Below are 27,444 nucleotides of genomic sequence, written 5' to 3'. Positions count from 1 at the left end.
AATGAACAGTTATTTTCCTAAGTGTGACCTGCAACCTATGGACTGGGTACGAAATCCATTCTCAGATAGCATTACCCTTGGACACTTACTGATAAACGAGCAGGAAGAATTCATGGAGCTAAAAACAGATCGGACATTAAAACTAAAATTTTCCGAAACGGAGCTAGCAGATTTTTGGCTGCATATTAAAAAAGTGTATCCACTGCTTTCAAAGCGTGCTATTGCAATTCTCTTACCATTCGCCACGACCTACTTATGCGAATTGGGGTTTTCAACTCTCACTACGATTAAATTAAAAAAAAAGAGAACGCTTGAGGACGATCGACGAGGAGATGAGAGCAGCCTTATCAAAGATTGCTCCAAATTTTGATCGCCTATGCTCAGTTCAACAGGCTCACATATCTCATTAAACATGTTTTGATATTATATTAATTTTTATAATAAATATGTATTAAATAAACATTGTTTTTTTTCTTTGGTGTACCTCTACAATTTCTTGATTTGGTAGGTGTACTGTATGATTCCAATATGTGTAATTGTTTATGGTTGTATAAGATGCATGAAAGCCCATAGGGAGCAGCCCATATACTGGTAACGTATAAATAGGGTTTTCCCGCAACATAACCTTGAACATAAAAAGTTTGCGGAACACTGGCCTAGAGATCAGTTGTAAAAGTGGGAGATCTCCAGGCACACCTGGAGGCTGGCAACCCTAGGCGCTGACTCTGCTTAGCTTCTAGGATCTGATTAGAGCCTGGACTCTCCTGGTCAAGGTGGATGGTCTATAGATAGGGTTGTCAACCTCCAGGTGTTGCCTGGAGATCTCTCACTATTTCAACTGATCTCCAGGCAACAGAAATCAGTTCCTCTGGAGAAAAAGACCACTTTGGAAGGTGGATCCTTTGGTACTGCACCCCACTGAAGTTCCTTCCCTCCCCAAACCCCATCTTCCTCAGGCTCCACCCCCAAAATCTCCAGGTATTTCCCAACCCAGACCTGGCAATCCTATCCATGGAGTGTAATGCCATAGCATCCACCTTCCAAAGTGATGCAAGGCGCACTCTGCTGCCTGCCTTGCAACCTGTTAATTATATAAACAAGTACTTGTCTAACTTAATAACATACCTTCTCCCTTTTACTTTAATAGAACTACTCATGCTTGAATTATTTGGGTGACCTTTCTAGGTGCAGCTTTAAACCTATTTATAGAAAAGCGAAGTCCTTTGGAAACCAATAGTTAAGTTAGAGACTAGTATTTTTATACTTGGTTTCCTGTATCTGTATTAATCTGTATCTAATGGAAAAGAAGATTTTAGATGTACATGTGAGCACAGCATGGAGTGATGGTTTTACCCTTCAGGGAATCTGGCTGTTTGAAAATGAAATCTATACAATTTGTATGCATATGGGTTGTATTCATATGATCACAAGCCCTGCAAAATGGAGGCTGCCCAAGATGTGTCAACATGTATATATATGCAGAGTCTGCACACAGTTCACCTGAATGCATGCAGCCAGCGGGTATGATTCTGTGCATCCCCACCAAACTGTTGCATACAGTTTTTTAAATGGACAGTTTCCTTCACTAGAGACAGAATGAAGTTTGTGTGTTGTCATTTGTGAAATCATTTCCATTATTTGACTTTGATATTTTAATTAGATATTGTAAGCCACCACGAGCCATGGGGAAAGGTGGGGTATAAGTGTTTTAATTAAACAAATAAATAAAAATTACCTTCAGCAGGGAAAAAAAACAAAGAAGCAAACAAAGAAGCCTACTGGTTAGCCAATTTCCTCAAGAATCTATTCTTGTACGTTTCTGGTAAGCAGTTCTTTGAACCCTAAAGATTCTGAAGAGTGTACCTTTAATGGCTGATACACGCTAACTGATTTCCTAATTCTTTAGGGTTGTATTTTAAAATACATATTTGCTCATCACTTGTTCAGCATTCATCTGCTTCTTAAGCAAGCAGTAACTGCATATTGTTCAGTATAAGAACCAGTCTGCTGTAGTGGTTAAGAGCACCAGATACTAAGTAGGGAATCAAGTTTGATTCCCTACTCCTCTGCATGCAGCTGCTGGGTGACCTTGAGTCAATCACAGTTCTCTCACAGCTGTTCTCTCAAGAGCAGTTCTCTCAGAGCTCTCTCAGACCCACCTACCTCACTGAGTGTCTGCTGTGTGGAGAGGAAGGGAAGGAAATTGTAAACCACTCTGAGACTCCAAGGGTAGAGTATAGATCCAATCTCCTCCTCTTCTTCCCTATAAATGCCTTTTTGAAATATTAAATTAAGCATGAGAAAATTTTCAGTTTAGTAAATATTCATGCCTTGATCCAGCACTAGTTCCACATTAGTACTCATATCATTTTGTACCAGAACATGGATAGGAATGTGCACTCAGATGTACATGTGCCTCTAACTGAACATAATGCTGTATTCAGATATGCCCCTGGTGTGCTGGTTTTGCATCAGCATTTGTAGGTTATGTGTGCAAAGATTATAATCTGGATCAGCACGTCATTATAATTGCAAGGAATGCTATTGTTAATTTTGTTGTGTTTGCATTCACTATTACAGTAGAATTCCAGAATCAAAAGTTTATTCTTAACTATCAGTTCTACCAATTCTACTTGGTCCACACTGATGAATCTTACTACTGTTAATTCATCCACTGATTAAATGTCAGCCAGGGCTTAGCGATACCAAGGATTCCTCAGGAAAAGAGAAGCCCTGTGTAATCAACTTTGAATCAACAGAAGGATCAGCAGGAAACTAAGCTGCAGGCTTCTCAGGATTTACAGCCATCTGCTGGTGCAGAGCCACCAACACCCTCTAGCCCTGGTTCAGCAGGTGAACCTCAGTTGGCCATTCCCAGCCCACCAGTATCACCTGCAACCTTAGAGCCCCACATAGGAGTGGGTATTCAGTTTACCCACCAAAAATAACTTACTGGTATTTTGGAGGGGGAGAGGTTTAAGCCAAAAAGAAATTAGAGTTTCTTTTTAGCTATCAATATAACTGAGCCCAAACAAAAACCAGTATTATTTGACTTTTATTCAGGCACAGCTTGAAAGTCACTTTGAATTCACACTGAGTTGCACCACGGTGGCAGTGTGGCTTGGAGAAGGCAGTGGCAGGCCAGCTGGGGAAGGGATGGAGAGGCACTTAAACATGCCTCTCCATCTGTCTTCACTTCCCCAACCAACCTACCATGGCAGGGTGGCTGGGAAAGGGATGACAGATTGGGGCAGGGGGGAATGTTTAATAGGCTGGCTGAGAAAGGGATAGGGAAGCATGTAAATATGCCTCCCCTATCTTTCTTCCTTTCTCCAGCCAATCCACCATGGCAGGATGGCTGGTGAAAGGATGACAGATTGGGGATGCATGTTTAAATGCCCCCCTTCCCTTCTGTCTTCCCTTTCCCAGCCAACCTGCATCAGTGGGCTAACTGAAGAAGGGACAGGGGACATTTGAACAGTTAATATTAAGTTATATGTGATCAGTTATGTAAATAGACTTTTTTACACTGGCTGTTGATCTCTTGCCCTGAACACCGATGTAGTTTGGCTCTTTAATTATAAAGGATCGGTGTCCCCTGTATTAGCTAGGTAATAACCCATGTAATCTCCCAATGTGTGTAATCTGAAAGGAGCATAAATTGTCCAGATTTTTCCCAGTAATTCTCCAAACTATATTGAGCAAACATTTAATTTGGGCTAGCTACAGTCCTTTAATTCCTGGGGTGCCAACTTGTTCTTCACTAAACACAACAAAAACAAATTTGGGACCCTTTTAATTTAAACAAAAATTTAATCCACTATTTCACTCATTCCGATTTGTTCTTCTTTGTGCTTGTTAACGCTTCATTTCAAGGTGATTTTGTAGAGTCATAAATTATTGAGGTATACCTTAACTTCAGCGGTATGCAATGTATATTCAAAGAAGGAGAAGCACCACAGAAGTTGGAAATTAACAAGATACTCAGTGTGACATTTCCAAGAACAATCTAGTAGAGCTATACTGAAAGGCTGCATTCTGCATGTGCTTTAGTTTGCAAGAATTAAAAGGTTCTGGAAAATATGTGTTATTTAGGAGACATTCTGACAATTCCTCATGCTCCTAGGGCAGAGCTCTTACAACTTGTTAGCCTGTTAGTAGCAGGTAGAGTTGGTATAGTTTAAATTGTTGGAAGATACATTGATTTCCTATTTCTGTAGAGTTGCCAGGTCTTACGTGGCTGCCAGTGGGGGATTTTAGTCCACTGTCTTGGGGTTCTTTTTGTTCTTTTTAGTCCACTGTCTTGGGGTTCTTGTTCTTTTTAGTCCACTGTCTTGGGGTTCTTTTTGTGCATGCTTTGTGCACATGATGCAGAAATGTCACCCAGAAATGATATCATCACCTGGGCATGTCATTGCAGGGGTGCTCAGTCATTTGAGGGGAGTTTTTCCCCACAAGATGTGCCTGGCGTGATGAAGCGGATTGAAGGCCCTGAAAGTGGGGAAAACCCCACCCCCACTGGGGAATGGGAACCCTGTATTTCTGTGAGGAATCAAGTGAAATCGTAAGCCACTTTCAGCAGACAAAAGCAGGGTGCATAAATAAATAAATATTTTGCAGTGGGCTCACAACTGCCTGAATCTTATGTGATTTGGGACCAACATATCTGAAGGACCAGCTGCCTACTCCTTTATAAACCTACCTGACCACGGCTATTGTTTTCAGAGGACCTGTTTTGGGTGCTCCCATCTTCTGAAATTAGTTGGCTGGCAGCCTGGAAGAGGACCTTCTCAGTTGTGACTCCAGGACTCTGGAACTTTCTGTCCAGGAAGATTGCCTGTCCTCTTCTCTTGCCATCTTCCACCAGCAGGAGAAGCCTTCCTTGTTTCAGTAGGCATTAATCTCTCTTTCCTGCTTAGGGTTGCCAAGTCCAATTCAAGAAATATCTGGGGACTTTGGGGGTGGAGCCAGGATCAAGGCTGTGACAAGCATAATTGAACTCCAAAGGGAGTTTTAGCCATCACATTTAAAGGGACCGCACACCTTTTAAATTCCTTCCCTCCATTGGAAATAATGGATAGGGGCACCTTCTTTGGGGGCTCATAAAATTGGACCCCCGGACCAATCATTTTGAAACTTGGAGGGTGTTTTGAGGAGAGTCATCGATGCTATGCTATAAATAAAAAACAGCCCCCTGCCCTGAGAACCAGATACCTGCAGATCAATTCTCCATTATATCCTATGTAAATCTGTATCCATAAGGAATAATGGAATGCCCAGCAGACATTTCCCTCCCCCCCCTTTCTGATGACCTTGACGCAGGGGGGGGGCCTTCAAACCAGGGGATCCCTGCCCCCACCTGGGGATTGGCCACCCTATACCTGCCCATTTTTTAAATTGTTGTTATATGCTTTGTATATTTTTAGCACTGGTTTTAAATGTTTTTATGTTGAAGTTGTTGGTTGTTTTTAATAGTTTTACTATGTGATTTTATTATGTATATTTGGTAGCCCTTGGTGAGGGCAGAAAAGCAAGATATAAATGTTGTAAAACAAATAAATGTAAGTTTGGGTGGTGCAGCCCATGTCAGAGTCCCTGGCACATGAAGACTACAGTCAGCATGAGTGCATTCACTCCCCATAAAGCAAATATAACACTAGGGCCAAGTTTCTGTATTACTCCTGCCACTTGGAAACCATTTTAGATGTCCATGGGCATTTGTGTGATGAAAATATTCCAATTCTTGGAGTGTGCTGCTTCATATTTACAGGTGCCATATGGCACAATTGAAAGCAGCTTCTACCTAGCAGCTGTATCTTATAAATTGACTCTTTCCAGCACCAGAACTATAGTTTTAGCTTTTTAAACTAATATTGTGATTTTTATAGACCAACTGCTTTCTGTCTGATAGATACCATCATCTTTTTTTCTTTACTCCCCAAATCAGAAGGTAAAACATGTCTGTATACTAGGACAATGACATGCCGCACTTTTGTAATGACAGGCACTTCCTCAAATTCAATATTTATACCTGTCATTACTTAGATGCAATCTTGCCCTAAGAGTACATATGCATTGGCTTAAACCAAATGAGACTTGTACCAGCAGAGCAGTAAAACTGGATATATTGCAATCCTTTAGATCCTTTGGTGTGAAATTAAGGCAGCCTGTGTGCCCGTAACTTTAGCAGTCTGGAAAAAAATACCAATCAGTTGGGAAATTATAGTCTAAGGCCTGGTTCACACAAGCTAAATAAAGAGAGGGTAGATTACTGGTATGGTATAATGGGCTGTGCCACTTAAGACTGCAGATAGGGGATTGCAACTTTGAATATTCCTTCATATTTAAAACAAACCCTCTGTGCAAGGCTGTCTGCCAAGTCAACGCATCCAATCAGTCTTGCTCTGAATTGTTATCTCACAATTTTGATAGCGATGACTGCATTTTAAAATGCAAACCCTGTCAGGAAGTAGCATACATATTTATGGCAACTAAATATATATCAGAAAGGGTCCCAAATATCTAGGGCTGCCAAGCTCCAGATGAGACCTGGAGCTCTCCCAGAATTACAACTGTTCTCCAGTTGACAGAGATCAGTGCCCCTGGAGAAAATGGCTGCTTTGGAGGGTGGACCCTATAGCATGTTACCCCACTGAAGTGCTTCCCCAGTTACCACTCCCAAATCTCCAGGTATTTACCAAGAAGGAGTTGGCACTCCTACTGATATCCTATTCATGTTTGCTCAGAATGCAGTCCCATTGTTTGCAGTGGGGCTTATTTCTAGGTAAGAATGTATGGGATTGAAACCTAAATAACTTCCTCTTTCTCAAGAGTACCTCACTTCATTCAATGGAACATACTGCCAAATAAGTAAACAAGGATACTCAGGGATTTTTTTGTAGCAGGAACTCCTTTGTGTATTAGGCCACACATCCCTGATGTAGCCAATCCTGCAAGAGCTTTCAGTAGGCCCTGTAAGAAGAGCCCTGTAAGCTCTTCAAGGATTGGCTACATTAGGGGTGTGTGGCCCAATATGCAAAGGAGTTCCTGACACACACAAAAAAAGTCCTGAGGATTTTTGTTGCTTTTGTTCAGTCACACAGTCAACTCTGACTCTTTGTAACCCCATGGACCAAGTCACTCCAGGCACGCCTATATTCCACCATCCTCTGAAGTTCGCTCAAATTCATGTTAGTTACATCAGTAACGCTGTCCAGCCATCTCATCTTTTGTCGTTCCCTTCTTTTGCCTTCTGTCTTTTGAGCATCAGGGTCTTCTCCAATGAGTACTCCTTTCTCATTTGGTGGCCAAAGTATTTGAGCTTCAGCATCTGACCTTCCAGGGAACAGTCAGGGTTGATTTCCCTTAGGACTGACTGATTTGTTCTTGCAGTCCAAGGGACTCTCAAGAGTCTTCTCCAGCACCACAATTTGAAAGCATCTATTCTTCTGCGCTCAGCCTTCCTTATGGTCCAACTCTTACAGCCATACGTTACTACTGGGAATACCAGAATACTTACAAGCAATAGTTCTTTGAAACTGATGGAATTTAAATGGATTGTTTATGGCAAACTTCTCTAAAAGCAAGTTCCTCTGGACTGAGGCCATTACTACGCATATATTAAAGCCTGGCTTACAGAGATGTACATGTACAAATTAATGTATTTCAAAATAACATTTCACAAGGAACTTCTTAATGTGAAATAAGCATGCCTATTTCTCTCCATCATGTATAGCAGGGATGGGGAACCTCCGTCCCAAGGGCCGTATATGGCCCTTGAAGTCACTTGGTGTGGCCCTAGCGATTGCCAGGCCGAACTGAGCCATGTGGCAGCCTCTCTGGGGCCTGGCTGGTCAGCAAGGATCGTGGGGCCCAGCCGCACTGTGCAGCAACCTCCCCAGAGCCAGGCAAGGATCACAGGTTCCAGATGTACTGTGTGGCAGCCTCCCTGGGGCCTGGCTGGCTGGCCAGAATTGCTGTGGGGCCTGGGAAAGTTACTGTCACAGTTCAGTTTGCACTTGATTATCCTAGATGGTGTGGCCTAATATGCTAATGAGTATGTGACCTAATATGCTAATATTAGGGGATGGGGTCTGATATGCTGCTGAGTTCCTGCTGGGCTTTTTCTACAAAAAAGCCCTGGACCTATGCATTTGCTTAGGGCGGCGGGCAAGGTGTGTGTGTGTGTGTGCGCCAAATTAGGCTCTATTATACTACTCAATACTATTGAGTAGACAATACTGACTTTGATGGACCGAGGGTCTGATTCAGTATAAGGCAGCTTCATATGTTCAGTCAACCCAGGCCTGCATCCCAAAATAGATTTAACCAGCCAAAGATTTAACCAGCCAAAGTCATGTGGTGATTAGTGTCAGTTCTAGCAGTGCAAATCATCTGTCAGAAAGCACTGAATTCACAGTGCAGTCCTAAATGGAGTTACACTGTTCTAAGTCCATTGAAGTCAGCAGGCTTAGATGAGGATAACTTTGCTTACAATGGCACTTTCAGTCTTTTCAAAGACCAACATTCTGTCCCATTTGATCAACATTGCACTTGAATGGTGCATCTCCCCTATCTGAATTTGGGGGTGGGAGTGGGGAATCTATGTTTGATTTGGATAATTTAGGATCAATAAACTATCTATGAAGATTATGTATGCATTTTTTTAAAGGGGGGGTTGACATAATGCTGAGATATCACCTGCTCAAAAATTTTTGATGGACAGAATGCATTTTGACAAAACGTTACTATTGATCTCCATTCCATTTTTTAAATGATGAGTGTTAATACAAGGAAGTATTTATGTGGATATTTCAGACTTCCAGTACATTTGTAGAATGTCCTAGAAATGGGCAAACTTCCATTCATTATTCAGAAGCTGTAATCCTCTTTCTTATTATTTCTCACTGTTGCACCTGCCACACCTGTTTATACCAAACTAAAAGGCAGCACAACCAAAATAAATACCACCTGAGTGGTAATTATTCTCAATTTTATAATTTTTATTAATTTAAACTACAAAAGGAAAAAGCAGTGCAGAAAATACATAAAATGGGGGGAAAGGGCATTAACAGAATGGGAAAAACAGAAACAGAAAAAGTACAAATATATCAATTTTAATTCTACCTCCAAATAAAATACTCAGATCATTCTACCTGCAAGTATAAAGATCTCCATATATTTTACAATCCTTTCTTTCATTACAAAAATTTTTTAAAATAAACTAATACTAGCAATATGAATCTAAACAATTCTTCTTGAACGCAAATAAGTATATAAAGCTAAAAAAAAATTCAAAACCATCTCAATGCCAATTTTATCTGATTTAACTTAACCCTATTATAGGCACAAATTAAATTGTTGGTTTAACAAAATCCTTATTAAAGCAAGCACATAAAAATCATATCTTTAACAAATTACAAAAGACAAAATTTAATGATTTGTTTACCTCATTCTAAACAGTTTCTCCAAAAAAACATGTTAGAAACAAATCTACCAGATTACAAAACAATTGTGCTTAGGCTTCCCAATCCCCAGGTCCCAGCGGGGGATCCCCTGGTTTTACAGGCTTCCCCCCTCCCCCAGCCAGCTGGCCGGCGGGGGAAGCTCCACCCCCACAGCCATTATGCACCTCCAGGAACGATTCCCATAGGGAATGATGGGGAATTGATCCGCGGGTGTCAGGGGCTCTGGGAAGGCTGTTTTTTGAGGTAGAGGTGCCAAATTTTCCATATAGCATCTAGTGCCTCTCCCCAAAATACCTCCCAAGTTTCAAAAGGATTGGACCAGGGGGTCCAATTCTATGAGCCCCCAAAAAAGGTGCCCCTAGCCTTCATTATTTTCTATGGAAGGAAGGCATTCTAAAAGGTGTGCTGTCCCTTTAAATGTGATGGCCAGAACTCCCTTGGAGTTCAATTATGCTTGTCACACCCTTGCTCCTGGCTCCACCCCAATGTCTCCTGGCTCCACCCCCAAAGTCTCCTGGCTCCACCCCCAAAGTCCCCAGATATTTATTGAATTGGACTTGGCAACCCTAATTGTGCTATCTGCCTTTTCGACAGTTAATCCAGCTCTTACATCAGTATGAACATTTTCACCAAATAAGCATACTATAAATAAATCTACTATATAAAGAAATATGTTATCTGCACTCTTTAGCATTAATCCAAGTTGACTATATATTTAATTACAATTTTACCAACTTTTAAGGATCTTTAGGATCTCCCTTATTATTTTAAATTCACATATTTGCTCATTATTAATAATTGCATTTTGTTTACCCACAAAAAAGAAAAATCAAAATTCAGGAATCCTTCTTCCCAAAAATTAAAAGCTTTTGAGTCTTTTTAATTTCTACATCCATATTACATCAGAGGCAGCCCATTTAATGTGACCCAAACATCGCACATTGCCTTTTGAAATCGCATGCCACTTCTTAACCAAGGTTCCATAACCAACCATCCACAAAAGTGAAAAAAAATTCAAGATCCTTCTTCCAGAAAGCTTTCCACATCTTAATTTGCTGGTCGGAGTGTATCTTTTCTCTTCTCAATGTGGCCTGCCTCCTCAACAGTGGGAGGAAGAATTCAACTCCATTTTTCCCTCTCAGCATGACTTCACTGGATCTTAATTTCCGGTCTTTTTTTATTACTGCTATATAGGGAACCATTTTGGTTTTCCTTTGTTTGTTTCGGAGCATATCACTTTCCCATTCCGATTCCACAGGCGTCAGCAGAATCTCTTTAGCAGTCAACTCCTGTTGATTTGCAATTTTGCTAGCTTTCAGCATAAAACAACCCATTTGTTCTTTAATAAGCTGCATAAATGAGCCAAGATCCTGTTTCAGAGAGATGATATTTGATATCTTTTTTATAAGACATTTCGCTAGGCAGTGCCATTATGTTCAGATCATATTGCAGCCTAATAATAATCTCTTTAGTATATGTCCAATTATAATCTGGGTCAATTTTAGTAGTTGTATTCAATCCAATTTAAATAGTTACCGATATTTAAGACTGCTTGTAACTTTCCGAGGCCTCATTTCTCTTCCTTTGAGCTAGTCTCTCGTTGTTATGCAAAGTGACCCATTAGCCAGTGAAGTTGAAAAGTCACTTACTTGTCAAGTAGAAGTAGGAGTAAAAAGACGCTACATCAAAAGCATACTTAGAAAAGCGAAAGCAAGAAAGCAGTCGGGCGTTCTTTTTTCTGCTGGTGCACCAGCTTTTCAAGGCTGCAGAGCCTCAGGACATACAGGAAGCACAGGAGCAGCCGCCGCTGTACCCCTAGCTCCCCTTAAAAGTCCCATGCCAAAGAAAAAAACCCTTCAGGGCTTTCCTATGGGGGCATCACTTCTGTGACACCCCTCCAACAGCCAGGCTCAGAGGTGCCGCAGGAGGATGATCTGTGGACACCTCTGAAGCCAAGATGATGGAGCCCGGAAGTGAGTGAGTGGTAATTATTCTGTCATTGCCTACATGCAAGCCTACTCTACCAAACCAGAGCCTGCATGCCTTTCCACAATGATAAAGTAGAAGGGCAAGTTAAGCAAAGACGTGCCTCCTTCCATAATTGGCAATTTAGAGAGATGCCTATGGTTAATCCTGTGTTTTCAAGCTTTGAGATGGCTTGCAGGGAGTAGGACTGACAACTGACTGGGGGATGTGGAGTGCGAAACAGCTTGGTGTTCTACAACAGCTCAGTCTGCAAGGATTACCAAGTCGAGATTTTTATGGCAGAGAGAGAAATAGTGGGTTGGATCTAGTGCAAAATTTCACTTGTGCTTGAATTCCTGGACAAAGGGAAACTCAAGAAGAAGACCACAGTAGCCACTTGCGCCAAGCCAAACATGCTGTGTTCCTTCTGCTTGCACTTCTGTTCTGCAAGATCTTCTGCAATCAATTTCTGGCACTATAATAATAGGGAGGAAAATATTAAATGTTGTACAAGATCTTGCACAAGCAGAACCAGGACTTTCTTGAGCAGGAATGCATAGGAACACAGTTCTGGCTGGCTTGGCAAGGGCTCCGGCTCAAAAAATGGTCTCTGGCAGAGGGAAGACACTAGGCTCCCAGACCGTGTGCTCTATCCTCTCTGCCACCTCCGGCCTTCAACAGGCTTGCGAAGAAAGCAAGAGATGCAGAGCTGTCCATGAGCACCCCCTACCAAGAGAAGCTGAGCCTGCTGCTGCCCACTCTGCCACACATGGCTCTTTCTCTGGCCGTGTTGGGGGGGTGGCAAAACAAGGTCTCTTATTGGGTTGAGGGAGAACATACATCCATGAAATGCAGCTGATGGCACTGTACTGTTCCGTGTCAATATGTGGAAAGTAACCTACTGAACGGGTGACATCACTTCCAGTGACATCACGGAGAGTGGTCTAATATGCAAATAAATTCATTCTGGGCTTTTTTTGTAGAAGATCCATGCTAAGTTTATGTTTCTGCTTGCACATCATTGGATACAAGGTACAATGATTTGGAAAAGCCTGGCTGTAAACCCCTACTTCAGATGTTAGTTTTAGAGAGCAACTGCAATCAAAGAGTCTGCAGTCGAACAGTTAGATTTGAGTCCAATAGCACCAACAAGAGTTTCAAGATATAAGCTTTTGAGAGTGAATCCTCCCTTCATTAGACACAGACTTTTCTACTTCAGACATTGCATCGCTGCTAGTTACAGCCCACTTTCAACTGACTATCCTCCCCTTGTTCTGGTCTGCAATCTTTTCCCCTCATTTCTGAGCTTTGGTAGGGAAGGCTGACATGAAGAGTGGATATAAACAACACACACACAGAGAGATGGTTCAGCAAACCATGATTTGCTGCTATAGGAAAAAGCCCAAGGGGTCCTTAGTCTCACACTGTCCCTCTTCCCTTCTCACATAGCAATCTAACTAGATACTGATGCTTCCTCAGCAAACCGTAATGTGCTGCCATGCTTCAAATCAGCAAACTGTGGTATGCAAACCCAAAGTTGGATTCAGTGTGAGGAATGTGGGAGAAGCATGTAAAGAGTACAAATCTTCCTGGAAGCAGCCATTTCTGACCGCAAAGCAGCCATTTCTGACCACAGGGAAGTTTATTTCTAGGCTCACAGGAGCTGCATCGAGTAATACCCATGGGGGGCTATAGGGGAAAGGGGATGAAAGAGTCAGTTTTGTGTAGTGGATACAATCACAGAGTCTAATCTACGAGAACCGGGTTTGAGTCCCTGTTCCTCCACATGGAGCTACTGGTGTGAATTTGGGTCAGTCACAGTTCTCTCAGAGCTGTTCTCTCAAGAGCAATTCTCAAAAGAGCCCTCTCACAGGGTGTGTGTTGTGGGAAGGGGAAAGGAAAGGAGATTGAAAGCTGCTTTGAGATGCCAAGTGAAGGGAGGGGTATAAATCCAATCTCCTCCTCCTCTTTGTATTCTTCTTTTCTTCCTCTTCTCTGCACAACTCCACTCACAGAAGAGGCAGGAAGGAGTGAATTCACTTTAGTCCCCTTCCTTACTTTAGCCTTCCAACCTGCATGGCTATTGCTTTGTTAGAGTTCCATAATCCTGGAAATAAACTTCCTCAGGGTCCAAAAGGACTGCTATTGAAGGAGGAGAAAGTCTGGAAAATTAGTGTCAACACCTTCCATTGATGAATCATGGGATCCTATCCAGTGGTTGAAACCTGGTTTGTGGGAAACCAGAACCTATAGTTTGCCTATTGGGACATAACAACACACTTATGAGTGGCCATGGAAATATTTAAATTGTTGGCCGTACATGATGATATAGTTGGGGCAGCCTGGGGGTGAGCAGGAAAGCCATGTCCAGATCATTGTGGGAATGGAGTGGATGGTAATACTGGAGGTGGGGATGGAGGAAACAGGCATTTGCTAATTCCTGTTCTGAGCAATTGACTCCCTGAGTGGGGAGGGGGCTCTTTGGAGGTACAGGAGCTTCTGTACGGCCTGTCTGCTTGCCAGGACTTTTGAGGAGGTTTGCATTTATAGGCATCTTTTAAGAGTGGGAGAGGAGAGACTTGGGATTTGTTGCTTTATTTTTGATTTTAACTGGAAATGTTACTAAGTATTGTTGTCACTCAGCCACCTTGACTTTGAAGACTGGCAGAATTAATACATTGATTAATAAATTAATAAATAACCACTATAATGACACTCAGTATCTCCCAATAATACACAAGTGTACTTTTAAATCATGCCCCCACCAATTAAGATTAGCTTTCACTAAGCAATTCAAACTTCGAAATGATCATTGTAGTGAGTGGCAATGTAATGTTAAGCAGATTCACACCCTTCTATTGAAGTCAGTGGGCTTAGAAGGGAATAATTCCATTTAGGAGTGCAGTTTAAATCAGTTACTGCTTAAAATCATAAAAAAGAAACTAACAAAGATTGCAATAAAAGAAAAATCATAAATCAACTTTCTAAAAAGCGACTCAGTGAAACAGACTGAATTATTGTCATCTGAATGTTGTTGACATTTTGCACTATCACACTTTGGATGCTAAGTTTAAATTGCACAGTAACAGAATACTCGATGCGACGCACTTTTTTCAGCCACTGTGGAGATTACCACTGGCTTTTTGAAGGAGCAAGCTTATCTGCAAACAGAAAGAGAGTGAAAGAAAGGGAAGTGCTGTTGGCAAAGAAACATAACAATGGCAAACATACTTTTTTAATGTATCCATCTGTGTGCATTGTAGTTCACAGAGCAACCTGACCAAAAATCTTATTGATTTCTTGCTTTCAGGCAACTTCAAAAGATAGTGCATGACATCAAGAAAAATGATAGTGGGATAATGAGCAAGTTCAAAAAGTAAGTAAAGCATATCAGTAATTTATATGACTCTACGTTTTACTTTAAATTTACTATTGTGGTATATATTCTTTTGTGGATAGTGATAAATCATAGGCACCTCAAGTGCCAGAAGCTCTATTGTTCTTGTATGTAATCATTGAACTTGGCATTTTGCACCCAGTATTGTATTAATAACAACAAATTATATATCAGTTTCCAACATTCTGGCATACTTCAGTATAACCAAGAACAGAACTCAAGACAAGGAAGACTATTGTGAGGAAGGGGCAGATACGATTCTTAATGGCTGAGGTCAGTAGGAGCAGGGGCAAGACTGATTCCCACTTTGATGGTGTCCTCAGGTGCATTCATCATTTTTTTCCAGATAATGGCAGGGCTGCTGTTTATTTTCCAGGGGGAAGTAACAACTCTGCACTCAATGGGGAGAGAGCAAAATTTGTGCTAAATCAATAAGTACATCAGTGGCACCATGTAAAGACTAAACCACTGTCTATACATTCTGCTTAGGGGTGATCTTAGTCTGAGGCACCAGGCAAAACTCAAGAATGGGGCCCCAGAATCAGGCAGCATGGTGGGGATCAGACAGACATATGCAGTGGTGGATTGATTACCCTCTCCTTCATACCTTGAGTCTTGGGCAGCATGGGGGAAAAGCTGTACGGCATCTGGAAACCCTATGGCCCTACAGCTAATTTCCCCTCTTCCTGAGTATCAGGCAGCACAGGGGCAGCAGAGGTCCTAGATGCCCCCCAGAGTGGCCTCCCAGCATGAGGACTGGAGCAGAAGCCCCAGATGCCCCTGATTTAAGACTACCCCTGACTTTGCTTGGCATAAGGATGAGCATTTACCCAGTACTGATGCAGCACACTTTGCAAAGAATAAAGTCAATTCAGCTTTCTCAGTTCTGGAGTGGGTGGGTGAGTGGGGAAAGGGAAATTATTGGAACTCCCCATCCTTCTTGTGATGATTAAATGATGTATGACTGGGTGATTTTAAGAAAATCAAATATAATTAAAAGTTCATCTCTAAATTTGCTTCTTTGCTTCAGTTGTTAGATGTGATTCTCTAAACTGGCAGTCCATTTCAATTTTTCTACATTTGAAGAGTTACTTCCAAACTACAATGGCATGATGATTAAGCATTTATGATAACTCATAATGGCATGATAACAACTCATCTCAATATGTTGCAATAGGCATGATTAGTAGATGGTTTTGCTCCCACCTTCAGAGAGAACTGGAGGTAATGTTTCTGTTTCCCCCATCGAGGGTGTACTTAGTACTCTATTTAACCTTGAAACAGTTGTCTAAATATAGACTGCAGAAAGGCTTCTTAGAACCAGAATCCTTTCTGATTGTCCTTCTTATCATCTGTATATGTCCTTCTTGAAACTGCTATCTTTTCCCTAATGAAACCAAAATCTGTCCCTAGTTTAGGAAATAGTTATTTGTTGGCTGTAACGTCATTGACATATGTGGGCAACCCCTCCCTCCAGATCCATAACATTAGATAAGAACTGCTTTGTTGGATCAGGCTAAAATTTGTCTGACCTAGCATTCTGTTTTCAGCAGCAGCAGCAGAAGAAGACTGCAGATTTATACCCCGCCCTTCTCTCTGAATCAGAGACTCAGAGCGGCTTACAATCTCCTATATCTTCTCCATCCACAACAGACACCCTGTGAGGTGGGTGGGGCTGAGAGGGCTCTCACAGCAGCTGCCCTTTCAAGGACAACTCCTGCGATAGCAATGGCTAACCCAAGGCCATTCCAGCAGCTGTAAGTGGAGGAGTGGGGAATCAAACCCGGTTCTCTCAGATAAGCAGCAGGCAGACAGAAGCACGATATGAAGATGATGCAGCCTTCCTCTGGTTTTGGTCACTAGCATGTGTTACACAGGGAGGCTTGTGTGGGTCCTGTTAGACTTCTTGCTCCCTATAGGTACAGTTGCTTTGATTAATGAGATGTCAGTAGGTTATTAATTCAGGTATTGGCTGTGCAGGAACAGATCATCTAGAAGTGGAGAGTATGACTGTATCTGTACAAAGCAAGGAAATAACCAGAAATGATAGGAACAGTCAGGCTTTTCTGTAGCCCAGTGTTGAAGGATGAAGCCACTTTAAAAGTGTTGTCTAAAGGATAATGTCATGAGATGTTAACTGCACTTATCACAGGGCTAAAGTAACATGGGGAAGCTATGCCTGGTATTCTTTTCCTTTCTATGGAAAACTTAAAAGCTGTTGGGGTCCAACTGATTGGTAAGAGTCGCATTTCTGGAGCTCTAGGTCAGCAGGACCCTGATTCAGTAACCACATGGTAAACATTGTAGGGAAAGTCTTCTGTGGGAAGACACACATATTTAGCAATCTGCAGCGCATGTTTAGCAATCTGAAAAGTCAGGATATGTGAGCAGGACATTTTGCAAATTCAAGCAAGGCTGAACATAAAATATGTGACTTCCTTTAAAAAAAGAAGAGGGGATTTGAACGGACAAGTTTACCTTTGTGTTTTAGATCTGGGTAATTCCTTAACCTTCTGCCTACTTGTTCCATTTCAAGCCCTGTAAAAACAAAATGACTGCTGGGGAAACCAAGAGATTTTGCATGCTGACTGCACAGTGGTTCTCTAGCATACAGGGCTAAATCAGGAACATGAACTGAAGCATGTAAAGAAAGAGGAAGCAGGACTGAAAGGGACACAATAAATTACAACTTAAATGAACAACTAAAGGGGCACTAGTGATTTAGTATGGAATCATTACAGAACAAAGTTAAGAGTCCAGTGGCACCTTTAAAACCATATAAGAGTTGTCTTATTGTTGGTCTTAACGGTGCCACTATACTCTAACTTTGTTCTACTGCTTCAAACCAACATTGCTGCCCACCTGGATCTACCAAGCAATAGAACAGTTATTAAAGCCTGTATATATTCCCTCATGTAGGCTTGACAGGGTCATATCATCCACAGTGCAAAACCTTAACGTTTTGGTTCACCAATTTTCATTGTCACTTTGCTAATTATTGGAAGTTTCTTTATCTAGGTCATCAACATGTTTACAGAACCTGGTTCGTCTGCCTTTAACATGAACTTCATCAGCAAAGAGTGATAGCAGATTAATTTGATAGCCATGTCATGGATAGCTTTACCTTCTGACCTCTGCCAGTCAAGCAGCAGTTAATGGAGGCTAGACTTTTTCTGATTGGATGCCTACTCTGTTCTTTATTACCAATTTCACAAACTATCAACAACTGCGATCCTTTAAACTAGTGAGCAAGAGTACATCATGACCTGACAATGGTCAGCTCTGTTAAGCTGCAGTCTAAAAGAACCGAGTGTATAGTACTTGTTTCAAGAGATACACAGATAGATACACAGGCGATTTTCTCTGCCAATTCTCTTGTTAGTTGGGGAGAGGGGAGAAACAGAGGAGTGGTTTTATAAAAATTCCATCAGCATTCACTTGTGGTTTAATTCCATTTGTAAGATCAACCATTATAGGCAGAACCTTCATAACCTAAGAAATCTGTCCTGCTTGAGAAATATTTCTTTTTTTTTTCTTTTCTCCTGTTGACATTTAGGTTCCAAAATGAACAAGTGGCCTTAATATGCAAAACTGGAAAAAATACTTGGGATCGGTATGATGATTTAGAATTGCACACCTCCTGGTTGTTCAGCATGGCATTCTGTTGCTTGCTTTCTGTGTGATGATGTTTGTATTTTCTGCAAGGGCCACAGCCAGGATTTCCAAAACGGCATTTAGAAGCATGGCCTCATCTCTCCTGTGCCTTCCATGCAGTTCCTTCATGCTAGACTACTTACCTGTAGTTTTCCACTCTCTATGTATAGAATGTCAGGAGTGCAGAGAACATGAATGTTCATTTCATCTTAGGGGTGTCTTGCATAGTATTTGCCCTGTACCTCTGTGATGCATGCTGAAAACTTAGTGTAGTACTTTAAAGGATTTTTTTCCCAGGCATGTGTTTAATATGGGTACATCCTGATCCATTGTGGCATACAAGCATGTTGGAAGACTTGCAGCTTCTGTGGGTATTTTCTGGTAACACCACCTGCAATACAGAAGATTCTCCATTGTCAAATATTCTTAGCAGATTAGCCCACATGAAAAACATATTATCTAATCATTCCAATTTTCAGGATCTTGCAAATTACAAACCTGTTTGTTTGTTTATAAGAGTCAAGGAGGCAGTGATCTCTGTGTGTATTGCCAAACCTGTAAAGAATTCAAATGACTATGTGATATTACAGATGAGATTAAAAGAGGAAGGGGCCATGGCTCAGTGGTAGAGCATCTGCTTGGCATGCGGAAGGTCCCAGGTTCAATCCCCAGCATTTCCAGTTAAAAGATCTGGCAGTAGGTGATGTAAAAGACCTCTGCCTGAGACCCTGGAGAGGCCCTGCCAGTCTGAGTGGACAAATATGACTTTGATAGACAAAGGGTCTGATTCAGTATAAGGCAGTTTCATGTGACCCTTCCCACCCTAAAAAGAGACATTAGTCAGTCTAAGAGGACAATGTTTCTCATGCCCAAATCTTGTTTTAGCACCCACATTAAAGTACTGGCAACTTTCTTTTTCTAACTTAATATGCAAGAATAATTTGCTCATTGAGCATAGAGCCATTATTCTTGGCTGTGGCCTTGGATTCCACTTTCTAACATGTTGTTGAGTTGAGAGAAGATGTGCTGCTGTCAAAGATGTACTGCAGGAACTAGAATAATGTTGCCCTGTTATTCAGCAGTATGGCATCTGGCAATAAAACATCTTGAGCATGAAAATCCATAGAGCGATCTATAAAATGTGCATACTCATGTCTGTTTGTTATAATCTCAGAACAGTGGCATTAGATAGGACACAACCTTTCATAATATATTAGGCCCTGGGTGCATCTTCAGCAACACTATGAAAAATGTAAACATGTTAATTATGGTGAAAGAACACATTTAAAATTGAAATAGTATTTAAAGTACCAAAGAGGGGTTTCTTTGAATGCAGCAACTCAAGAATGCAGTTGATAATTATGCTATCAAGAATTTTACATGAGTAACATAACAGAAAATTGCTTGACTCTTTTTGTAAGGCAGCATTCAATGTAGTCCTAGTATAATAAACAAAACAGCATTTTAACTTATCTGAATAAAAAGAAAAATATTTATGGTTTCAGATTGTAGGGATAAAATATTATGACTGTACATCAAGAGAAAACCAATTCTGTGAGTGTTTTTCTGTGTACCTGTAGATTATCTTAATGTTTCAGAAGAGGTAGCACTCTCTCCTGGGGATAAGTGATATTGCTGCTCTTAAGTCTACCTCTTAACTCAACCTCAGGATTTGCTGCGAACTTCGGCCACAACAGACTTCAACAGTACTAAGCTGCTTACTGAGGACTTGTCTTGGGGAAGTCCCACCAATATATTTTGAAAGATGACACTGAAAATCAGTTTTGAGAAGGATCATATACTGTCTCAGAATACACAAAGAAAGTGAGATTTGTCAGTTCTCAGATAGCATGTAAACATAAGGGCCACATAATGTGTAGTGTACCAAACACTGCATTGTATCCTATGAATCTATACCAACAGCAGTAGTTCATTTTTCCAATGCAAGGGTCCTTCCACTGATGGAAAAGACCCTTTTGTGTTGAAGAAGGCTCCTTGCCCCAGAGGACAGTTTCACCACTAGTAGATCCACCAGAACCACCACATTCCCTTGTTTGGCTTTGTAACTAACACTCATTCTACACTCTAGCTGCATAGTTGTCCATTTGTCTTCTTTTCTGTGTTCAGAATGGCTGTAAGAAACAATATATCTGTTTGTATTTTTATTTTTGCACTAAATGTTTTGAACATTTCTCATTAGCTTCCAGTCTTCTGTCATTAAAGGTTGGGTGTGGGGGTTGGTCTGGATTTTTGTTTTGCCCCGGTTTGTTGGTAAGCAGCTATTACTCTGTGGTTCAGAAATTAAGTATGATGTTTATATTGTTTACAGGCTGACCAGTAAACCACCACCAAGTGTACCACCAGTAGATTATGTACCAGGTATGGATATGAAACTTTTAAAGATGTGTTTAGGTCTTAGGACTGGTGCAGGCATAATGCTAGTCATAGTTTAGGTAGCAGAGCCATACATCCTGCATATATATAAGCAACAAAGATAGGGGACAGCTTTTCCTTTGGAGTGTTCTGATTCAATCGAGAGGACTTGGGTGACCAGCCCTTAACCATGTAGTTGGGTTACTTAAACCTTGCAGGAGTCACATGACAAGCAGCTCCCATATGGTTAAAGATCCCTGAGCAAATATGGACTGAACCCCCACTAACCCTCTTCGCACGGTTCATCATATTTGGCTTGTGGATGGAGCTGTCTGAATTCATAATGCCATCTGAGGCCAGCCGCTTCCTCTGCTCAGGAGCTTGAGCTGTTAATCCTCCTTGTTCTCCTGAACTTCTTTAAAAACAGCATGGCAGGCCAGAATACTCTGTAGGGCTTCCCAAACACTTGTGAAAAGTGGGTAAACTTTTATCAGAAGAGGAATCTTGGTCTTATGTGGTGTGTAATGCTGTTTTAAAAGAGGCTTGAAAGAGCTGGGGAGAGTAACAAGAGTGGCAAGGGTGCATTCATAAGCAGTTAATTACAAGGGTGCTTGCTAGATAACAGAACAAAGTCTGAGTCCAGTGGCACCTTTAAGACCAACGATGTTTAAATCTGGGTATAAGCATGCACACAAAAGCTTATACCCAGAATTAAACTTTCTTGGTCTTTGAAATGCCACTGGACTTAAACTTTCTGTTGCTTCAGACCAACGTGGCTACCCCACCTGAATCTATCTTGCTAGATAACAGTTGAAGGTAAATTTCAAACTGGTGCTAAGGATGTCTCAGGAAACAGTGGTTACATTTGGCCACTGGAGAGTGAAGCTTAAGAAAGGGTCTCAGATTTCCTGGAAAACCTTTTCCTAAGATGCCTCCTTAGTTCAGTCTTACTTCCCGTTTGTTGTATGAGACATTGACTTTCTTCAGTAATGTGGTTTCTGCCAAAAGGGAGCCTCTTTGTGTGATTCATGCTAGCAAGAACTTTGTGTTGGCTCCCTACCAAGAGCATTACTTGTACCACTGCAGTAGGGTTGCCAGATCCAGTTTGGGTTTGGAATCAGAGAAGGGGAGGATCTGGGGAGGGGAGGGACTTTAATGGGGTATAATGCCATAGAGCCCACTTTCCAAAGCAGCCATTTTCTCCAGGTGAAGTGATTGCTGTTGCCTGGAGATCAGTTGTAATCCCAGGTCTCCAGTCACTACCTGAAGGTTGGCAACCTTACACTACAAGAGTTAGGAAATCATTAGCAGTAATAGCTTTTGCAGCTAGAGAGTGGTGGGGTCACATTTAAGTGACCTTAAATGTGCCAGGTATCTAGAAAAGATACAGCCAATTAAGATCAGGCGGATGCTGTCCTTGGCACGCCTGAACATTCTGGACACAGCAGTACTGAGGGGCCGTTTCCACAAAATCCCGTTAGAAGACAGGATCTGTCCGTGCGGCCTGGAGGAGGTCGATACGGTTTCCCACCTTATTCTGAACTGTCTTTTCCATACAGAGGCAAGGTACAGACTTTTGCGGAACCATCTAATGCTAGCTGAATCTTTAAATCAGGCCCAAACCATTTACTTCCTCTTAGGGGATGGGAGTGATCAACTTTCTTTGGATCTTGCTAAGTTTCTATATGTTACCGACCTTGACAGGAAGAAATTTAATGCTGTCTGTATTTGAAAGAAGATGCTTTTAGTTAAGTGTTGCCTATGTCAGCTAATTTTAATACCACTTTGATGGATGTACAAGTTTTATATTGTTATGTTATATTTCAACTTGGTGTTGTGTTGTACTGTTATTGATGAGTTGTGTTGTTGCTGTCGATTGGCCTAGAGCCGCAATAAACTGACTGACTGACTGACTGAGTGGTGGGGTGGGTGGGCTGGCTTGCATTGGAACTAAAAACCAAGTCCACAGTTATGTATCCCCCACATAAGGATAAGACCAATTAAATTCATGGAGGCTTCTTAGTAAATGTGTCTAGTTTCAGACTGCTGGTGATCAAAAAACAAAAATCCAGATCAGGCATTCATGAGTAGGAAAGGACCTTGGGACAGGTCAGCAGGAAGGCAGTACTCTAGAACAGTGGCTCCCAACCTTTTTGTCAACAGGGACCGGTTTCATGGAAGACCATTTTTCCATGGACTGTGGGGGGTGGGGGGGTGCTGGGACTGCCTCCTCCACCCGTGTCCCATCCCTGCCCCCCATGGGGGGGTCTTTAAATGGAAGTGAGAGACTAGGGCTATTTCTGCTGCCTCCTGCTAGGTGGCCAGGCGGCAGAAGGCCAATCTGCCTACCCCTTCCATTTAAAGACTCCTGGGTTCTATAAATGAGGGGTAGGCTAGGGTTGCAGGAGCTTTAGAGTGAGGCCTCCCTGCCTTGGAGTGAGGCCACACTGCCTCTTTTGTCTGCACAGGTCCTGAGTGAGCGGGGGTGGTGCAATGACTCTGCCTCGCTCTGCAGCCCAGTTGCTAGCTGGCCACGGACCGGTACTGGTCCACAGCCTGGTGGTTGGGGACCCCTGCTGTAGAAACACAGAGGAATAATCTTATGGCATCCCACATGTTCAAAACACCTAGACTGCAAGGAATGCAGCAAATCTGCAACGTTTACATCAGAGGATGGCATAAGGTTGACTCTTTGGTCTTACCCATTTTTCTGCACTGAGCAGCTGTTACAAACATGTCCTTGCTTGAATTGTTTGCCTTTCCCTACTTCAGCCAGCAAGTCACATGGTGCAAGGGACTAGGCTTTGCTTTAATCCTCACAATATTGACAGCAACAAAAGAGGGAACAAAAACATCATTTTGCATAAAATGTTAATTGTGGGTGCCCTGTAGTTCTCAAACATTATCCTCCAGCACAACTGCTAGCATATTTTCCTATCGCAAAAAGTAGAATGGTTTTAAGAATGTATAGACACAGTAATCTTGTTATTGTTAAAGGAACAAGTTCTAGAAGGGATTAACAATAAGATCTTATTTTTACAAATCAGATGAGCAACTCAGCATATTTTTCATTGCATTTGAATTACTTACATATAATTTGGGTTTCAGTTATCATCTTGAAGTATTAGTGATTTACAGTGCAATCCTGAACAGAGTTACACCCACTTAAGCCTGGGGATTTAGAAGGGTGCCACTTAAGTTAGGATTGTACTATCAGGTGTTCAGTTCAATTACTCAACTCTAAATCAGGACAACTTGTATTTATTGCACAACAGTATCATTCATTCAGTAGTTATCTCCCTATGGTTCCCTTCAGTGTTTGGGGAACAGCATCTTCCCTTCTTGATATTTTAACATTCATATCAGGCAGTCCTAAAGTTATTTTCAGTAGCTGTGAAATGATAGTTAACTCAGCAAATTATAGACACGCTTAAAGTCCAGTGAAATCAGTAGCAGTTGCAACCCAGAACTAAGCAAGTTTAAATGGAAAATTACTTCCCAAAGTATGCTTAAGAACACAGCACAAAACATCTCAAAGTTTATTTCAGTTCCACTAATATTAATAGCACATCACTGAAATGCGTATAGTAACTACTGGGATGTATACGAACCAGTATGGATACAATCCAACATGTATTTAGAAAACTCTATGAAAATTTCAGAAATAGGAATTTGTAAATGAAGTTGAGGGGAGGGGTTTAAAAGAAGTTTTTGTTATCTTGCTAACATGCGTGTTCTTCAAAGATTTTTGCTAACAACTTCACCCAACTGTTTGCTTTAGAGCCTGGGGAGGACGAGGACCAATGGTCAGATGATTTTGTGAGTATAGAAATGACACATCCAACATTGCAGTTAAATAACTACAGATAGGAGCCTATTGTTCTGCTAATGCTGGGGTCTTCCTCCAGAGCAACAGAGCCTCCTTCCAATAGAAGAGTCAAGACTGCATGCACTGGAGGAAACTTCTGCTGTTAGTTGTATGGATTCATAGGATCCAACTGTATTGATTATGACTTTGAAACCATCTACTTCTGCTTGCTGTGACAAATACCAGATCTGCTGAGATATGTGCAAACCTAAGTTTGAAACTCTGTCATTTAGGATTTCGGAAGAACATTATCCCATAACTTGTAATTCTTCTGGGCAGAAGGCAAAAGTATCACAATAGGCCAGGCTAGCCGATTCTCATCAGATCTCGGAAGCTGAGCAATATTAGTCAGCCCTGGACAGTATTTGAATGGGAGCCCTCCAAGGAAGTTCAGGGTCATGATGCAGAGGCAGGCAATGGCACTTCTGAAGGCCTCTTGCCTTGAAAACCCCATGGAGTTGTCATAAGTCAGAAGGGTGTTAGCAGTACTTTCCACCAACACCAGCTACTGCTTAAGAATTATAACAGTACCATTTCAACCTATCTGTTCTTTCAGTTAAGAAATGTTACAGTGCATTCCTAAGAATACCTCCCTTGGATCGGAGTAAGATTCTGAATAGACCTTCTCAGGGCTTTTTTTGTAGCAGGAACTCCTTTGCATATTAGGCTACACCCCCCTGATGTAGCCAATCCTCCAAGAGCTTACAGGGCTCTTTTTACGGGGCCTACTATAAGCTCTTGGAGGATTGGCTACATCAGGGGGGTGTAGCCCAGAGGTGGAATTCTAGCAGGAGTTCCTTTGCATATTAGGCCACACACACCCTGATGTAGCCAGTCCTCCAAGAGCTTACAAAAAAGAGCCTTGTAAGCTCTTGGAGGATTGGCTACATTAGGGGTGTGTGGCCTAATATGCAAAGGAGTTCCTGTTACAAAAAAAACCCCTGGGACTTCTTGGGGTTGTTCTCTTAATTGCCAGCCCACATTCCTCTTGTTTGTGCATCTTTCTGAGGCTGTGAAATAGAAATGAAAGAGGTAATGGTGACAAAAATGTAATTAAAAAGCCACCATTCTTCCTCAAGGAGAAAACAAGGAGGTGAAGTGGTACGGGAATAGCAAAGGCAGTTACCACTAAGTTGTGATACTATCTCAAGGCAGTCTTGGAGACACATTGGCAAAGTCATCACCACGTAAGGGCAGCGTGCATGGTGGTGACACTATCAACCATGCTGAGAACTACTGGCCAGCAGCAGTCATCCATCTGCAGATCAGTAGCTTCCATCTCCATCATGGGTTGCTGGTAAGGATAGAGGGACACATGCCCTCTCCGCTTACAATCCTTGAATCACTTCTGTGGCTACTTCTGCAATTCCAGATAGGATAAAAGCCATCTGAGATGCTACCAGCAAACTGTAGTCAGTTTGAATTATATTTTCTTTATTGTTTCTGCTGAACAGTAGCTATAGACACATACACATTTCTCCAGTGTGTGGCTATCACAGAGTGCTTTTCATACCTGCAATGCAGGCCTTCTGCTCATGCAGAAGAGGCAAAAAATAAAAATGCAGTGTATATACATAGAGTCATATCTATGAAGTTGTTTGTGAAACAGTTCTTTCTTACACTTCTCCATCTACCAGAAGTCCACTGACACACACATAACCCATAAAAACCTGATGCTGGATGTTGCACAAAAAACCATGCAGCCCAAAGGGGTGAAGCAAAATGGAGGAATCCTGTGAAATTTCTCTCCCCTTCTACTTACTTTAGCAGTACTTCTGCTAATGAAAGAAATTCAGTTTGCGTAGCAACCATGGTAGTCTGCCTCTCCGTCTTCATTGCAGCCTTCCCCAGTGACATATCTTTTTTGTAAGATGAATCCTGCAAGCTCCAGCATCGGAAGTCTTGGGGGTTACTGGGTAGAGGGTAGTTATCTGTGCACATCTTTACACGTGCAGCCATGGGATCCACACCATTGTGCTGAATAGAAAAAGGGGTGATATGAAATTTCTGTGAATGCTGATTTATGTGGAGTTGGCCACCTGCACATGCATGTAATCATTTGATTCTACAGTCAAAAAGAAGCATGCGTGAATATCAAATCACGAGAATGTCAAGATAATTGTTCACTTATTCTGATTATTTCTTAAAGGACACTGTGGAGAGTAAACTGGTTCTGTAGTATCTTGCAAAATGTTACAAGTTGCAGCTTAATTAGAAAACAACCAATACCTTATTTGTAGGATAATAGTGATTATGAGAATCCAGATGATCACTCTGATTCAGAGTACGTGGTTCCCAATGGAGACAATGGGGATGACAGCTATGAGCCCCCACCAAGCATAAAGGGAACCAAGAAGATTGCTGCAGCATTCTCAGTTTCCAGGGGAGAATACGCAGGTAATCACTGAATGTCATTCTACATCTCATTCCTGTATTCCTTGGTCATATGTAAACAGTACATCATTTAAAGGAATTGGAAGAATTTAAATGGTCTCTTGCTCAGAACTGAGCCTGAATAGGATGACCTGTTTTGTAGATTCAAGCAGGATAGACTGTTTCAGTTCTGCCTTCTACAGGGCAGAAAAGATATTGGCATTATTTTATCTTCAATGAGAAGAACGCTCTTCCACTGGAGAAAGATGCATACATACAACATATGTTTGCACATAGCCGCTTTCTGTACAACGAGCAATACTGCATGATGCAGAGAAAAAGATGTG

The 27,444-nt window shown here is 41.7% G+C and overlaps 1 protein-coding gene across 1 annotated transcript in view; it reads left to right on the top strand.

The window, feature by feature from the left end:
* BLNK (B cell linker) overlaps positions 1 to 27,444 on the top strand; it is a 140,559-nt gene that overhangs the window by 82,925 nt on the left and 30,190 nt on the right. Inside the window, exons 4-8 of the mRNA XM_060241368.1 lie at positions 14,743 to 14,808; positions 18,386 to 18,442; positions 20,813 to 20,862; positions 24,638 to 24,675; positions 26,965 to 27,121. Coding sequence (XP_060097351.1) covers positions 14,743 to 14,808; positions 18,386 to 18,442; positions 20,813 to 20,862; positions 24,638 to 24,675; positions 26,965 to 27,121 — 368 coding nt within the window. The remainder of the gene's footprint in view (positions 1 to 14,742; positions 14,809 to 18,385; positions 18,443 to 20,812; positions 20,863 to 24,637; positions 24,676 to 26,964; positions 27,122 to 27,444) is intronic.

This window comes from Heteronotia binoei, chromosome 6, assembly GCF_032191835.1.
Source record: "Heteronotia binoei isolate CCM8104 ecotype False Entrance Well chromosome 6, APGP_CSIRO_Hbin_v1, whole genome shotgun sequence".
Taxonomy (NCBI): Eukaryota; Metazoa; Chordata; class Lepidosauria; order Squamata; family Gekkonidae; genus Heteronotia; species Heteronotia binoei.
The sequence above is the reverse complement of the archived record's forward strand: the minus strand, read 5'-3'. Positions and strand labels throughout refer to the sequence as shown.